We start from the raw sequence: 16,771 nt of genomic DNA, 5'->3' as shown, positions 1-16,771 counted from the left end.
TTGATAAACATTCTTAATTAATTGTTTTGACTTAACGATGTCGTATTTTTTGTTTTATTTATAGTTTCTGGTTGTTCACATAGATGGTGACGTGGCTATTAGTTAATTATTAAAGGTTTTAAATCACATTTCACAAGCGATGTCAACGACAGTTTTATTTAATTAAACACCGATTTATTTTTATAAAACTTACTATCGTTATCAAGTATCAAGTTTTGTTAGAGAAAGACAGTCATCGGTAACGAAAGAGACTTTGTCCAAGACGAAAAACTATTTATTTTTGTAAGAAAAAATATATTTCTCCATACAAAAGTAGATAATCCAGGACCTAGATGATATCCCTTGAATTTTATCACAAAAAAAACCTCAAAAATTCCAAAAATATAATTGCCGCATCCATCCCACCAATACTCGTTGTCGAAAAGAAACAGGTGTTTGAGCCTATAAAGCGACATTCCTGCGGTGAATGGCCCAGTGGATGCTCCTACTGGATACCGTAACGATGATATAGACCTATTTATCATAGCTGTTCGATACTTAGTGATCTTGTATAGCTGTACGTGTAATGGAAGATGGTAATCGGTGTATCGCTGTGATTGACTGGTGTGGGATTCATTGATAAGTTGCCCGGTTTGATGGGATTGACGTAGTTGACTGATTACGTCCTTGACGTTCTAGATATTTACGCCTTTGCTTCCTAGTTGCATTCTTTCGTTCTGGTTAGGTTAGTTAGTTGTATCCTTAGTCCTATAATTTATTTATCATTGTCTGAAAAGTTTTAGTTTAAATAATACGCGATAGCTATCAACTTTTATATTTGGTTTCATAAAAAGGAGGAGACAGAAAGACAGTTTAGATTTACTATTTTAAGATTGATGATATTTTTTGAGTACCTAAAAGAATAACGTGTTTCTAAAGTCAGAAAACTGTCATGCTCGAACAAAAAACGTGATTAAAGGTCAATATTCATTCCGATACCCCATCAACATTTAAAGCTATCGATCAGTAAACCTGCTTAACAATTTGTCAACCAATAAAACATATGGAAAACAATTTGACTGATTGTCTTAACGTATTGTTCACGACATTATTACGAACCGATCCCAATCGTTTGAGCATTCAACAACTTGAGACAGTTTTAATGTCACCTCCCACATTTTATGTATAAAGGCTGGTTCAGATGAAGCGACAAATATCGTTCAAGTTGCAATTTATTAATTACGGACTTTAGGACATTAAGAAATAATAATAATAATTTTCCACAACTTTTACACAATGCTATTTAGTCCCAAACGAAGCAAAGCTTGTATTTTGTGTAATAGACAGCTGATAACACACTTATATTTCTACAACTACCACTTATAAATTTCAAAATCCCAAAATAATATAAATAAATTACATCCCGACACCGAACAAATGATGGTTTTCATCACAGAAACATTTTTTCTGGATCTTAATCGAACTCTGCCACACAAAAATTTATCTCAGAATCGAACATACGAACTCCGGTATAGCAGTCAATGCCACAAACCACTAGACATACACACACACAACTCGGCCATATTTCTCGCAACGTCTAAACTTGCCTTAAGGAACTCGTTACAGACAAGTTGAACTCGTGTAGGATGATCAACATTTCTTGGCAATGGCCGACTGATTTCACAGTTAGAAATGTTTGTGATAGGGACACAAATACGGTACTAGGTCGAGTTATTTAATAAACATTATGTTAATAGTAGTCTCTATAGGAAACTTGTTAAGAACCTTTGATATTATTTAAGTTGTATATGGACAGCTCATCGACATGTGCGTCCTGCCCGTCCTAACCTACGGTGCTCAAAGTTCGTCACTTACAGAACACCAGAAGTCCAAACTCAAAATTTGCCAACGCGCGATGGAGCGCAGCATACTTGGCGTCAAACTATCGGACCGAGTAAGAAACACCACACTGCGCTCCATAACGCAAGTAACAGATGTCGGGGAAAAAACAGCCAGGCTAAAGTGGGAGTGGGCTGGTCACGTCGCGCGATTGCAGCCTGACCGTTGGGCAAAAATCGTCACACACTGGACGCCGGATGGAGGACATCGGCAACGAGGCCGTCCGCGACGAAGGTGGTGTGACGATCTAGTCAAATACGCGGGGCGCACGTGGCCGGAACTTGCACAAAATAGAGAAGTGTGGAAGAGTAAGGGGGAGGCCTTTGCCCAGCAGTGGGATCTAAAACAGGCTACATAAAAAAAAAAAAAATGGACATAAATAATTTTGTACTTATCGTTAAAAATATATCATCAAACATTTGTTTTTTAATATGTTTTTTGTATTTCAGCTGAAATCCGATTACGTACCCAAAAATGAATCCTTATTTCCGATGCTCTGCTGTATGTCTGACTGTCCGTCCGTCTGTAACTAGGCTGTATCTCACATACTGCCATAGCTAGATGGATTTAATTTTGACAGATGATTACTATCGCCTCTACAACAAGCAACGGTTGATAGTCATTTATTACAAAGGTGATCAATTTGTATTTCTTTTAAACATATTTGAAAGGAAACCTTAATTTCGACAGCCCGACTCGCAGTTGACAGGTTTTAAATAATATTTCAAGATTATAAAATTGCCCCAAGCAAAAGCCTCAATTGAGTCATTGACCTTTTACAAAAATATAATAACAGTTATTATATTATTCTTCCTCAAATAAAAGTTTGTATTTTTTTTTAAATTTACATGCTAATACTTTACAAAATTAGGAATACATATTAAAAGAAACGACATTCCCTATTTAAAATCTTATATTTTGCAAAACAAAACGCTATCACACTTTGTCTTAATTACGAACGTTTTTTTCCACCCATTTTGCACATAAAATGCTAGTTATAGATATAATCTTACAGAATCGCTTTTTATACAGTTTTACAAATTTTAATTGTGATTTTAGAGAAAGTATAAGACGTTTATATATTTCGCGCACTTTCTTATAACTGGAGAATGGTGTTTTATGATTTTTGTTATTAATAGTTAAAACAATTTTATATCTAAGTATGTACTGTAGAATGAGAATACTTATTCTTTCTTTTACCATCTTAATTTACAATTAAATTTTACTTGCTGATCCGGCGAACTGTGTTTGATTTGTAAATCCATTAAAGGCCACACATTATACAAAAAAAAGAACAAAAGTTAAGTTAATGTTTATCTGGCTTTTGTTCCGTCTAATGATGATTTATCTGTCTTCTGTCAGAGATAACGTCAGACGACGTCTCAAAGTAAAAAAAAAAAGATAAGCACAGAGGAATGATGATACACAATAGTTTCAAAGTTCAGTTCTACAACAAAAAAGCATTTTATAGTATTAGTAGAAACGAAAAGAAATGCAGGTAAAAGAAACGTGACGCGTCATCCTCATTGACAGTCAATTGTTTACATTATACCGTCCGTGACCTTGCCTGGCCTTGGCTTAAGGCCAGGACGAAGGCCTAATTAGAGGTAGCTTACACAGATACCATAAGCATGCCAACACGTTAACACTTTGAATCGTGATTAACACGTGTGACACTAAAAGTATTCCTACATTTACAAACATGTTGGGTTTCTTTGTATTTTTTTTAATGACTTCGCACTGTGGATTTTAAGTCTTGTGTGGCGGGATGTCAATACAAATAAGTAGGTGTTTCCCTCGCGCACCTGCGCTACAAATCAAAAGTAATCACGGAAACATAAATTCGAGATTAAAACTATTTTACATGATATTCCTAGTTATTAACTATCAAGCGTATCAAGTTTCGTCTAAATCCGTTCAGTTGTTTTTGCGTGAAAGACGAATAAACGTCCACACGAACTTTCGCGTTTATAATATTTGTACCACGTCGTGTATTTGTACGGAGGACCACGTCACAAATGCCCAGACCAATAGTTACAAAGATCTCTTCTAGAATAATATGTTATGTAAATGAACCGGACTTTAAAACACTGCAATACTAGCATCATGTTATCTAAAACAGTGACAAATCTGTTACACGTGTATACAGTTATCATGTTTTATGCAATGACTTTTAATATTAACTTTTAATATTTTTAGGGTTCCGCATCCAAAGGGTAATAACGGAACCCTTTTACTGAGGCTCCACTTTCTGAATGTCTGTTTGTGACCTGTGTGTCTTGTAAACCGAATAGTTATATAGTGTAAATATTCACAAAATATGATATATTTCCTTTATTGCCAACAACAAAGATTGTTGGTACGGTCATAATTCAAATGAGTGGCTTATCTTTTTTCTCTATATTTTATTAACAATAATTATTTATGCGGAACCCGCAGAGTTGCGAGTAAGACCGGATTTCTCATAAATTCGCAGACTTTCTTCAAATTATCACTTGGATCTATTAAGTTGAGCACTTTGCATGTATATAAGACTGTGTTTACACTACAGATTATCATCAAGCCAAGTAGACCAGAATAATTTAAATGACCACAAGTGAACAAGTATGAAATAATTAAACATTATTCTCTATGTTAAGTGAATTTTACATTTATATGATTATAACGGGTTTAGCAATGACTTGGAAAAATATTTTATAATGGTATTAATTTTTGAAACGGACTTTGATGAAATTCGCGTCCGTTATCCAATGTCTCCAGCAGTAGTGCCAAGTTTCGCTTTCAAATTTACCCCCATACTGCATACATGAAAATCAATTCAAACTTTCAGTAAATTGAGTGCAAATCAGAAAAAGCAAGAAAATTTTGTCAGTAATATTACTCAGTATTTATTAAATAAAGGTTTTTTTGGCAAAACGACCGCCATAAGTCAAGTATAAAGTTACTAGCTGTTGCCCGCGACTTCGTCCCCGTGGTTAGAAGATATAAGTTATGATTTATACCTACCCAGTTTTTTTTCACATATTCCATTGTATCTTCGCTCCTATTAGTCGCAGCGTCATGGTTTATAGCCTAAAGCCTTCCTCCACAAAAATAATTTTTCAATTTGGACCAGTAGTTCCTGAGACTAGCGCGTTCAAACAAACAAACACTTCAGATTTATATATTAGTATAGATTTATTTAGTTTGTATGTTACCCAACCGCAGGGTAATATACAAACCATGATATGCAATCTACTGTTGTATCCAATCTACGTAATTTTGATAGAATGTTTGTTTAAATCTAGGGTTGGTCCTCTTTTTTTTTGTAACTATTTAGGTGCTGGACTATTACATTGGGCGATGACAGTTAAGTTGACAAATGAATAAAAAATATAAAACTAAAGTATAAAAACCCAATGTTATGAGTTTATTCCGGAAAATTGCACTAAATGAAAAGTCGTCTCCATACAATCGAAGGTTTTCTAGAGAGGCTAAAAAAGGAAAAAACAAAATAAAAATAAGACTATAGTTAATTTGCAAATATATTATACTGGTTGTTCTTTTAAGATATTTCAAGCTTTGTATTTAACAAAATAAAAATATAACTGGGCACTTTAACAAACACAAACAGAAAAATATTTTGAGTAAATCCATAACGTGACAGCCCTAATCATAGAAAACCAAGGAATTTGTAACCGCAGCGTCGGATACTTTTGATCGTAAAACAGTTGAAACCTGTTTATTCCACAAACCCATTTATAAGTGTTTACCAAGACTTAGAAATATTACATTATGCATCTAATTCGGTGAAAGTTGTTCATGGATGTCGGCAGATAAAATTTGTATGCATAAGTAAAGAAGTTGGTATTCGCGGCAATTTATGAAACTTATGTATTTGTTCTATTTATTATTGAGCTAGTGTGTTTAATCGCTAAAATACAGTTTTTTTCAAAAACATTTTATTAAAACGCCATTTTAGATTTCCGTATAGAAAGGATAAATAACTCGTCAAGTGCGAGTCGGACTCACATCACTGAAGGTTCCGTACGAATAGGCTCAAGATAAATTGGTTTCATCATCATCATCATCATCCACAGCCTTTCTCTTTCCACTACTGGGCATAGGCTAGCATCTTTCTCATGCCAATATCTACGGACCTGTGCCAGCCTCATGCAGACTCGAGACGAGACCGTTAGGTTGGTTTGGTGACAAATAAATTGTTGAATACACATGCTTAAGTTTAAGTTTATTTAAGTACAACTGAAATTAGTTCAAGTGAAAACTTTTACTAAAATGACAATGACAATGACATAATCTTTCTACTTTATTAGACCCCTTCTCATATTTTTAAGTCTTAAACAAATTTGTCAGAGTTTTTCTTGAGAAAGTAACGCGAGTTTGATGTCTCATTTATTATATTAATCCCATAATATGTGAACAGTGAACATTCACTTTCCAAGTTTGATAAACATCGCGTAAGCGAGACATTTTTCTTCGCTATTTGTTAATTTGCTTTATCTTCTTACCCTTGGCCTGATTTATTTGAATGTTAAATTGATATAATTTCAAATGATAGAACATTTTTTCCTGCATACTAATCGGGATCGTCTGACTAGTTTACGACATATTCGGAGTCTTTATAAAAAGTCTTTAATTATTACCTTGTTTGTGTTCACAACATGCTTATTTGGTTTGAACTGATATAGTTAGTTAAACGGAGCGCTTTGACGGCTTGACCGGACAATATTAAATGTGTAAAAAACACCTCAATAGATTGTTACATTACCAATCTCAAAAGGTGCTATATAGTTACAAACTCATTTTTCAACAGCCGTAATCAAACGTATGATTAATACATCTGTTCATATAAAATAACACCTAATCATATTTAATGTATTTATCAACAATTTGCAATCACAACCGGTTGCAAAGATCACGAGCATCGCGACGCGCAGGAAGCGTACACAAGCGGATAATCAATTCTTCCTATACGCGGTGTAAAAACGCACAAGCGTGCGCATGTAATTAGATTATACGCTGCGCAGGCGCCGAGTAGCTAACACAGTAGTTTAACTTGCGTTAAATAGTTACGTTGACATGTTAGTTTTTTTTTTTGTTAAGGAAAAATATTATCTAATCTTTTTAGGATCCCACTGATAGGTAAAGACCTCCCCTTTTCTCTGACAGACGTCACCATATTTTGCAATTTCTTGCTAAGTGCACCCCACTTATTTGACTTAATCGTTACACCACCTTCGCCGTGACGGCTGTGTGATAAAAGCTACAATCATATTTTTTACCAAAATGGAATACATTACCTAGGATCATTTATAAATGCCCTAGTTTCTTAATGGACAAGGAAGCCAGGCCAGCGAGATTGTCATTTTTACCTGAAGGGCAAGATAACGAATATAGTTTTAGTCAATAATCGTCTGAAACTCCCTTTCGTTTAACCCAAAAAAAAAACACTTGATGATTTTCCACCCGAAAGCAAGCTGCAAAAAATAACACATCCGTTTACAATATTCACACCTAACCCTCCTCTTCACATGTTGACTTAACCCAGTAAAGAGATGTCATTTATCTCAAGCGGCTTATTACATAACAAATTACAGCTGACAGTTGCGATTGCCAATTGTTTAGCAATTGATGTAATCACGAGTCAATATTAGTTGCATAATGCAATTGAAATCTTCATTATGCTGTAGCTATTTTAATTTATACGGATTGTATAAGTAATGTGATAAATATGTGTTATTGTGTTAGTGGGGAATTGGAGATATTACTTCTTTTACCTCGGTTTTATCTGAGTGTGTTTTATAGTTGAAAAAAAACCCTCTTTTCTGGTAGATAGTGCCCATGTGTTATTTCAGAATATTAGTGAACTCATTAATGTAATCTATGTTTTAAATTGTTTTGATGAACCAAGTGTAAGCGTTTAATGCGTGTCGCGAGGTCTCATACTGTCTATGTCACTCTAGGGTGCAGAAAAGCGTCGGATAGACGTTTTTGTGTAGTTGCTTTTATATTCGGTTAAAGTAGGTCTAAATTTTAAAATTCTTCAATAAACTTTTCGATGTGGTCTATCCAGGCCTGTTCAGAGCTAATAGTTTTTACCTAATCTTAACAGTGAGTTATTTCATGTGTACAAAATAAACAAAAGCCAATACAAAATGTGTGGTTTTTACAAAACACGATGTAAAAGAACATTTTTAGGATTTTCCAACTATTTGTTGACGGCTCAGGTGTCTTTTGTTTTGGAGGCTTGTCACGTAACATTATTATTTAAAGGAAAAACTTACCACCTATATTGTTTATTATTCCTTATAGTCGTACATCCTAATAATAACGTGAAAGTTTGTATGTGTGGATGTTTGTTCCTCTTTCACTCAAAAACCACTAAACGAATTTAGAAGAAACTTGGTGCATAGATAGTTTATAACCAATATTGACTCAGGATAGTTGTTATCGCGTTTTTATGTTCCCGAGGTTTCATTTTTTATTTGTAGCAAGCGGACCCGCGTTCAACAGCTAGTATTTAATAGTTATTGCACTGCCTGGTACTACTGTTTAAACTTTACAATATACACCAACTATCTCAAGAACTGCATTAAAAAACTAGCTGTTTGCGTTTACTTGATCATAATTGGGTATGTCGAGCAGAATTATCAAATTAAAACTATAAATGTATATGCTATGGTCTATTTGTAGGCGAGTTTCGCTTGATTGGGTTGGTATCACTTTCTTGAATTAAGGCTCGTTTAGATCGAGCGGGAAATATCGTGCGCGTTGTAATGGTATCTCGGCTCTAGTGTCAATAAAAAGCCGGTCGAGTGCTAGTCGGACTCGCGATTTTGAGGGTTCCGTTCAAATAGGATAAAGAAAAATGAATGACGGATAAATTGGGTGTCAAATTTATTAGCTTGGCTTTATGGTGGGTAACCAACAAATTTTTAACCGTAACAAATAAATAAATAAAATAAATAAATGCGGACAACATCACATACATTGTTCTGAACCCAAAGTAAGTTGCTGAAGCACTTGTGTTATGGAATTCAGATACAATGAAGGTACCACAAACACCCAGACCCGAGACAATGTAGAAATGTGAATTTTTACATTGACCCGACCGGGGATCGAACCCGGGACCTCAGAGCTAGCGACACCTTGAAACCGGTGCGTGCGCCACTCGACCACGGAGGTCGTCAAAATGTTGTTTTTCGTTTTAGGTTTTGTTGTTGTATAGCGGTACCAAGAATTTATTATTTGTAAAAGTTCAACTTCCAAGACCATAAATAAAAAACGAAATTCATAAAATTGAAATGATAGGTTGCAAAATATAATATAAGGTTACTCTATCCACGAAGAATCTTGTTTAAAATTATGTGTACGAAAATAAAGTGGATGCATTGCGCTCAGTCAACGTATCGATTTGTTATACTCATTAGTACTACAATTATCTACTTAAATGCACATAATCATAATGATATTTTATTATATGATTTCCAATGCAAATAAATCACATCTTTCGTTCTTTTCTTAGGCATAGATACTACATTAAGCAGACGGCAGCGAGTAGGCGTCCAATACATCGTGAGGCAATGCAAGCGAAGCGACATGCAAATCGCATTTTTGTGTCGCTGACAAACGAAAGTACTCAGAGACCAAGAAGTCAAGGTTGTTGGCCACAAACCAAAGTTAAGTATTAACTTTTAAAGTAGTATTATCGATTCTGTGTAAAAGAGATGCCGCTCTATCCCATGTAATGCGCTGTCACGCTTCCACAATACCAGTTTTGTTTTGTTTTTAGGGCTTACTGTATTTTTTTAAGAGTTATGTGAGTACTTAGTTACAATTCTTCCATACATTTCAAGGCTGTCATATGCAACGTTCTTTTTGAGATTTTTACTTTAAAATATGTTGGTTAATGAAATGTAGAGTCAACCAACCTGATCTATTGATTATTTATAACACTTAACCGGTATCTTATTTTTATCTCAAAATTTTAAGTTTTCGAAGTGTAAGATTTTATTTTAGGTTTAAAAATAACAAGGAACCTTGTCAAAACCTTTTTCAAAGGTGACGCACATTAAAGCAGAGAAGAAATAAAAACCAGCCTCTTATACACTGATAATGATCACTGAGCCTATCAATGCCATTCATCAATAAAAAAGTACTCATACCACATTTAAATTCAACCTATACATTCGTCTACAACTCTCTGGCCTCAACATATACCAAAATACTATGTATGCAAGTACATGCCGCCTTTGACTTCCTGAAACTGCCTTCCGTATTTTATTTTATAGCCTTGACTTCATACATTCTCTCCTCGCTTCATTAACTACTTATTATTAATTGTATGTATTTAAGTCGTTCAGTAATTAGCCGCTTAAGGACTTACCACGACAGTTAAAAGTAATGCGGGAGCGGGACAGCGCACTGCACGGTGTAGAGTGCCGTCTCTCTTCCACGTCTGTAATATTTCTACCTAAAGAGATCTGGCAGACCACCTGCTCATGCTTGTCTTAAAATAATTTGAGTTGATTTAGATTTATTAGTTGATTCATGATATTATCGCTGTAATTCGGGTTTGGTGTAATTATCTAATTCTAATAGCAGGTAGGTTTTGAGCATTGGTGGCTATGTTTTTTTTCCGTACCTAGTATTTATTACTTCTGATTAATTTCATTGCTGGTTCCAAGACTGTCATTGTTTTTTGGGTACACCGAGCTTAAGTGTTTAGTGATAAATAACTCATAGAGCACTTAGGAATCTGTGGAGGGTGGGCGATAGGAGGCCCTGTCGATATGAAAGAATACTTTGACGTTCAAAACAGCTTATCTTGAATTAATGTTTTATTTTTTGATTTTGATATTCTTTGGTTGTCATTGTTGACCTTGATTAACAGTACAGCGGAATTGTCCCAAAAATAAATAAAACTATATAGCTTTTATCATTTCCACACTACAAAAATCGTTTTAGACGTAGATTCTAACAAAGAAATATGTTGCCGACCTTAAATGTAAAATCAATTTCAAAAGTCTAACTCTAAACTAAAACCCACTTACATCGTGTCTAGTCTAGTATTTCAGTCTAATAAGGTCAGATCTAGGCCAAGTGCAGCACGGATATTTTGCGCAGTTATACAAATGAACGGTCGACGTTATAATTTGTGTAAGTGTTACGGTAAAAGTCTAGTACTAATTTTAATACAGTCAACGATTTGAATAAAGTGGATTATAAGTGTTTTAGAAGAGAGTTTCGACTTCTAATTACATAGGAATGACATTTTGTTTTACAATTGACTTGACTTTGACATGTCAGTTCAATACGTTTGAGGAATTCATCTGAGTTTACTCTCGGAGATAATTTGCATATACAGGCCTATAAAAAATGGGCAATTTTTTTTACTTAGTAAGGTACATTTTTCTTACGGACAAAAAATAATATGATCGAATTTTTAACTTTAAAATAAAACAATAGGTGTATTGTGTATTTTGATTATTTTTGTGGACAAAAGCAAAACGACGAATAAAATTGATTTCCTCGAAGGTTTTGTCTCAATTTAGATTGCTGAAGTTATGACTCAGGTAAAACGATTCTACGAAATATTACGAGTCTAGGATTTAGTCAAGGAAAATTCTGTTTCTAGATTTAAGGAAATGAATTTTTCTATGATTTTTTTTAGTCACAAATAAGTCTATTAACTATATAACTTTTTACAATAAGTGTATTTGTTACTTATTTACAAGTCAATATTAGCAACATTGCAAAAACATGTTATGTTGCAAAAGTAAATATGAAAATAAAAAGTCACTGTTGACAAAGTCACACAATGGGTAATAACTGAAACCAAATAGGTAAAACAACAACCAACAAACATCTACACTAAAAAACACCATTAACGTAAACACAACTTAACTAAAGTCGACTTTAAAAACTTTACGTCCAAACACAAATAGTACTAAAATAACAAAAAACAAACAAACGCCAATACAAGGCAACTTTGTAATATTTTTTACAACTTTCTACACTTCAATAGGAACAGAAAAGTAGAATTCATACTTCCGATGATTAGAGCGAGACGTGGGACCTTTGTAGAAGGAAACGACGACTTAACTTTAATTAAAACCTGTAGAAAAGCGGAAGATGCTACAAGTCGAGCAATTATAGCCGTGGAAAACGCTTTTGATGATATGCTTTTATGTGAAAAATGTTGTCGGTTTAGTTGAGAAATGAGTACAAGGCATGGAAAAACGAGATATGAAATTATGTGTGTCGTACAAGATTAAACAAATATTGAAATGAAGTGCTGAGGTTTACAAATGTCACAAGTAATTTGGTGTTTGTGTCCTGTTCCTAAACTTCCAAGAAAGGCTCAATTTCTGTTTTTGTTTATTCATACTTATTGAGTTCATTTCCTTATTTATTTTTCTTTCAGTGTTTCTCTGTCTATACATCCATGAATTTTCTATTATACGCTTTACTTTTTTGTTTTATTATTTGTCTTGAGCACTAGCAGAAATTATCAATACATGCCTGTTTTCTATCACTGGTTTTCGTTAGTTTCTGACCATTGCAAAATGTCAATAGGGAAAATGGGTGATTGTCCAAAAATGGCTAGGAACTAACAACATAAGAATCCCGTCATTACATCACACCATGTCTTTACAATAACAATTGTTGTCGTACAAAAGCCTTTGGACCACGACACGGCAACGTCCGTTCATAATTTTCAATGGTAATTAAAACTGCCAATTTTTTATACATTTACAGCCTATTTTGTTCCATACCCTTCCATTGTTCACAACAATCAACCATGAAGGTTTAATATCGGACATTATAAGATCGCTATTTAAAATGTGAATTTAATAAACTAGAATACGTGCTTGCGTGTGATACTTTCGAATACATTTAGTTGTGACCTCTAAAATCAGTACGTGTATAACGAGGTAGTCGACACAAAAACAGCCAGCAAAATTAAAAAGTAAAACAATCATAAAAAAATTACCTTTGTCGTGCTCTGCATTTGTAGAAATGTCGCTATGCCCGCCCGCACACGGTTCTTCACGCCCCTTATTGTTCCTTTAGAACTTTTTATCGTAGAAGGCATCTCCTCGTTTTTGTAATCCTTCACACCGGCAAAGTATTCCACTTCAGACACTTCACTCTCACTCTTGACACCAACACTAACACTTTTCACATCGTCAAATTGTTTCTCGTTTAGATGAAAATCGTAGAACTTGTCCGTGTCAAAGTAATGACTGCTGTAGAACATTTGCTCTTGTTTCATCTTGTCCTGTTGTTTCCGCTCCTCGTAGGTACTCTCGCTGATTAGCGGTGATTTAGAACACAAGTTTGCGGGCAGCGATTCAGGCGCGTTCTTTGACTCGCTATTTAACTGTGAAACTAGACGGAACGATGTGAGCTGTGTGCTTTCTTTTGAAATATTAGCATCCTCATTAATATTCTGGTTCGTTTCCTCGTGCTGTTCGGGCTGGGGCTCGCTTTCAGTTTCGACCGTATTTAGTTTCGCTGAACGGTCTCTTATGTCTTGCAGCAGACCCTGCGGTAGAAAGCTACTGTCTTTATTGTTCGCTTTGGCGAGTGTCTCCGGCACGCCGAGTGATTCCGCACTCTGTTTCTTTTCCTTTTTACTATATTCGCTATGACTTTCATCGGCGTGTACACTTACGTTCAGCTCACTACTATTCAGAGAATCGCATGATATATTTGAATCGTTGTCTTCAAAATCAACTTCGTTTTGGTTGTTCCCGTTTCTCGAGCTGATTAGTGTTACAGATACGGCTTTCTTTATTGAACTAGATTTTGACGTCTTCTTTTTTGGTAGCGGCGGCGGAGTGCCGTCAAGGTCGCTACAAGTTCCGGAGTCTAGCGTGTCGCTCGGAGAGCACTGGCCGCTTGACATAACCATATTTGTCATCGAACTTGTGAATGAATTGCAGTAAATATAAGGAGGTTTGTCGTTATTCAGTAGATCTTCGTTTTCTATAATTTTCGGTCTGTTTTCATCCACATTGATTCTGACTAAGCTGTTGTTTTTCTTGCATATGTCGTTAATCTTGAAGGTGTCGAAGTCGACGTCGCTCTTTAGGTGTACGCTGGATATTTTGGGTGCCTTGGGTTTGTCTGCGTCGGTGTTTATTCTGATAGTAACCACGTGTGGTCCGTTGTGAGCGTCCGCACTAGGCGTACTCGCGGGTCGGTCTGACTGGGTCGCCGCTACGAATACCGTTGCAGATGGTGTCTTAGAATTAAGGACGAGTGAGTGCATCGAACTTAGTGAGTCCATCCGGACGTCAGTAGCGGTGAACCCGTTTGTGTTGAGATTAGCATCGTCGTTGGTTATTTGTGTGTAAGTTGTCGATCCTCTTTGCTTCACCTTTGGAGGCAAAGCAGGGATGTATTCGACACTGGGGCGCGGCGTTACTTCTTCCATCATTGTGGTTGCTAATAAATTGGCATAATTAACGGTGCTTCCCGTTTGCAATGCTGGTCAGGTCCGTTCAGATAGTAGCAGATGTATAAGGCATAATGGTTCCGGTGACCGATCGTGACTGGGTCAATAATCCGCTCAGGTGGCCTGTTTTCCTGTACGTTGTTTATTTACATCTGGAATGAAAAAAAAAACAATTATTAGTTTTGAAGAAGGTCAAGTCAAACGTTAAAAATCCAATGCTCTCATTTATCGCTGAAACGTGGGTATAAAAAATCTTAATAGCCTACAAAAAGACTTTATCAGTATTCAAAGGCAACGTATAAGAATAAAGTCACGTAAATACATAAAAACATATCCAAGAAACTTGTAATATTAGTTATTCTTGTCATTTTTCAACACAACATACCTACATATATTTTTTGCGCAATAAGTTTGGTTAAAACTTGCGAAATTTTATGAACTTCAACTAAAGTGTTACAATTATTTCTTAAACGACGTGATTTTATTTAATTGTTACCTTAATTGGCATTGGACCTTAATACCTAAATTTAAAGTTTTATTTTGATTAGCAGTTACAGTAATCGTATTTGGTTTGCAAAACCGGAAATTGAGTTGTAATCAAATTTTATTTTATGTCTTTATGAAGGCTTATGACAACGATTATTTGAGTGAATTTCTCAACAACTTGGACTCATGAAGGGAAGATTTTTATCGAAGGAAAAGTGAAAGAAGTACAAAGTTAATTATTAATTATTACTTTACATAAAACAGAGGAAGTGCATATAATTGATGTTGTGATTGTGCAACGATTTTATTTTGTCACCACAACAGTCCGGATGTGTGGGCATCAAAGCGAAAGTTAAGTCATAATTTAACTATACGAGGTGTCGCGGATCCAATCCCTGCGTAGGACAAGCGTTTGTGTCATCCACGAATGCTTGTTTTTAATCTGGGTGTTTTCGGCATGTGAGTTGAATGTTTGTAAAGCTCCCAGCGAAACAAGAATTAATCTCCTTAGTGCGGGAGTCCTGTTATATTTAATACGCTCATGAATTTCAACAGATATTGCGTGTGGAGATTCGAACCTACAACCTTTGACTTGAATCAATTTATTTTAGTAGTGACAACTTGGATGGAAGCTTCAATCTAAAAGTCAAGTAAGGTACTAAATGAATTCAAAAATGTATGCTCTCACACGTTCCCACCTACCGAAGAAGTCGATTGTCCAAATATGACAACAGTTATTGAATATCATAAATGCATAAAATATTGAAATATTATGATTGAAAGATTATTTTAATTCTGTTTGTCCTTCATTTGACCGTCAGTTTACAAAACAATTTTTCGAAGAAGTCGACAGTGATGTCATTTAATTACAGCAAAACTAATGAAGAAACCTCGTAATAACTCAAAGAATATAAGCATAAACATCGATTATCCACAGACGAATTACAGAAACATTTACAAGCAAACACAGTTTCGCAAAACGTTACAAAGATTTCGTCACAACGCTTAAACCGTGAATATTTTATGTAATATTTATTTGGACTGTGTACATAAATAGGATAACATAGAAAGTTTCTATGAAATGGCTCGAGACAAGAATAAAGAACTGGTTTCTAGTTAGCTATCTTTTGATGCATAATGATTTTGTCCTGTTCCTTCACCAAGTTTGCTAATCCGTTTTGCCTTCAGATTTTCTAATGAAACATGGATGAGTTGAAATGTTTTTCTGTATTAGGTACTTACTTTGGAAAATATTAAAATTCAATATTAAACAAAATATGTTAACGATCTGTGGCACTCAGACTCAAAAATTAAAAAAGATTGACTCAAGACATTTATTAAAACGGTTTGGATCCTGAAAACCAGGCATAAGTTAACTGCAATTTTGCCCAATGATAGAAACAATTATATAGAAGTCGTAATAACTAACTACACTGCTAATATGGATACCATACAATCTAATAAAGACGCATCCAAGAAAGACAACACAGCAGTTTAAATTGTATTGTTAAATGCATACCTTGACCTTGTGCATCATTGTAAAGCAGAAACGAATGTCAGTGCACTTTTTAGCATCCGTTCTGTAAACGAAACACGCGGTCACATGTCTACACGTAACTGATACGGTAAATCTAGACGTCTGATTACCAGATCAAGCGGATTTACATGTACTGGACTTGAATCGATTATGGCTTTATAAGGATCGATTGTTTTTTATCGATTAAAGATTTTTAGGGATGTATTTGGGAGTTGTTGCATGTTCTCTATTGATTCGAAAATTGAATCATAAAACGGTTTGTAAAGTTTTCAGCTGTAATCATCGTAATATATTTTTTTTGTTTAACACGAGTTATTGTCATTTTTTTGATCCGTCAAAAGCTGTTTGCTAATTTGTGACGCTCATGGAAGAAAAAATTAACAAAATTTTTGCTCAGACAAATT

General features: G+C 35.0%; 1 protein-coding gene across 1 annotated transcript in view; it reads right to left on the bottom strand.

Annotated features, from left to right (window-relative positions):
• Nucleotides 1-16,771, bottom strand: part of LOC113500375 (glutaredoxin domain-containing cysteine-rich protein CG31559-like) — a 107,895-nt gene that overhangs the window by 38,799 nt on the left and 52,325 nt on the right. The window contains exon 2 of the mRNA XM_026881149.1: nt 12,875-14,496. Coding sequence (XP_026736950.1) covers nt 12,875-14,326 — 1,452 coding nt within the window. The 5' untranslated portion in view covers nt 14,327-14,496. The remainder of the gene's footprint in view (nt 1-12,874; nt 14,497-16,771) is intronic.

The sequence above is a fragment of the Trichoplusia ni genome, chromosome 13 (assembly GCF_003590095.1).
Source record: "Trichoplusia ni isolate ovarian cell line Hi5 chromosome 13, tn1, whole genome shotgun sequence".
NCBI classification, from domain to species: Eukaryota; Metazoa; Arthropoda; class Insecta; order Lepidoptera; family Noctuidae; genus Trichoplusia; species Trichoplusia ni.
The sequence above is the reverse complement of the archived record's forward strand: the minus strand, read 5'-3'. Positions and strand labels throughout refer to the sequence as shown.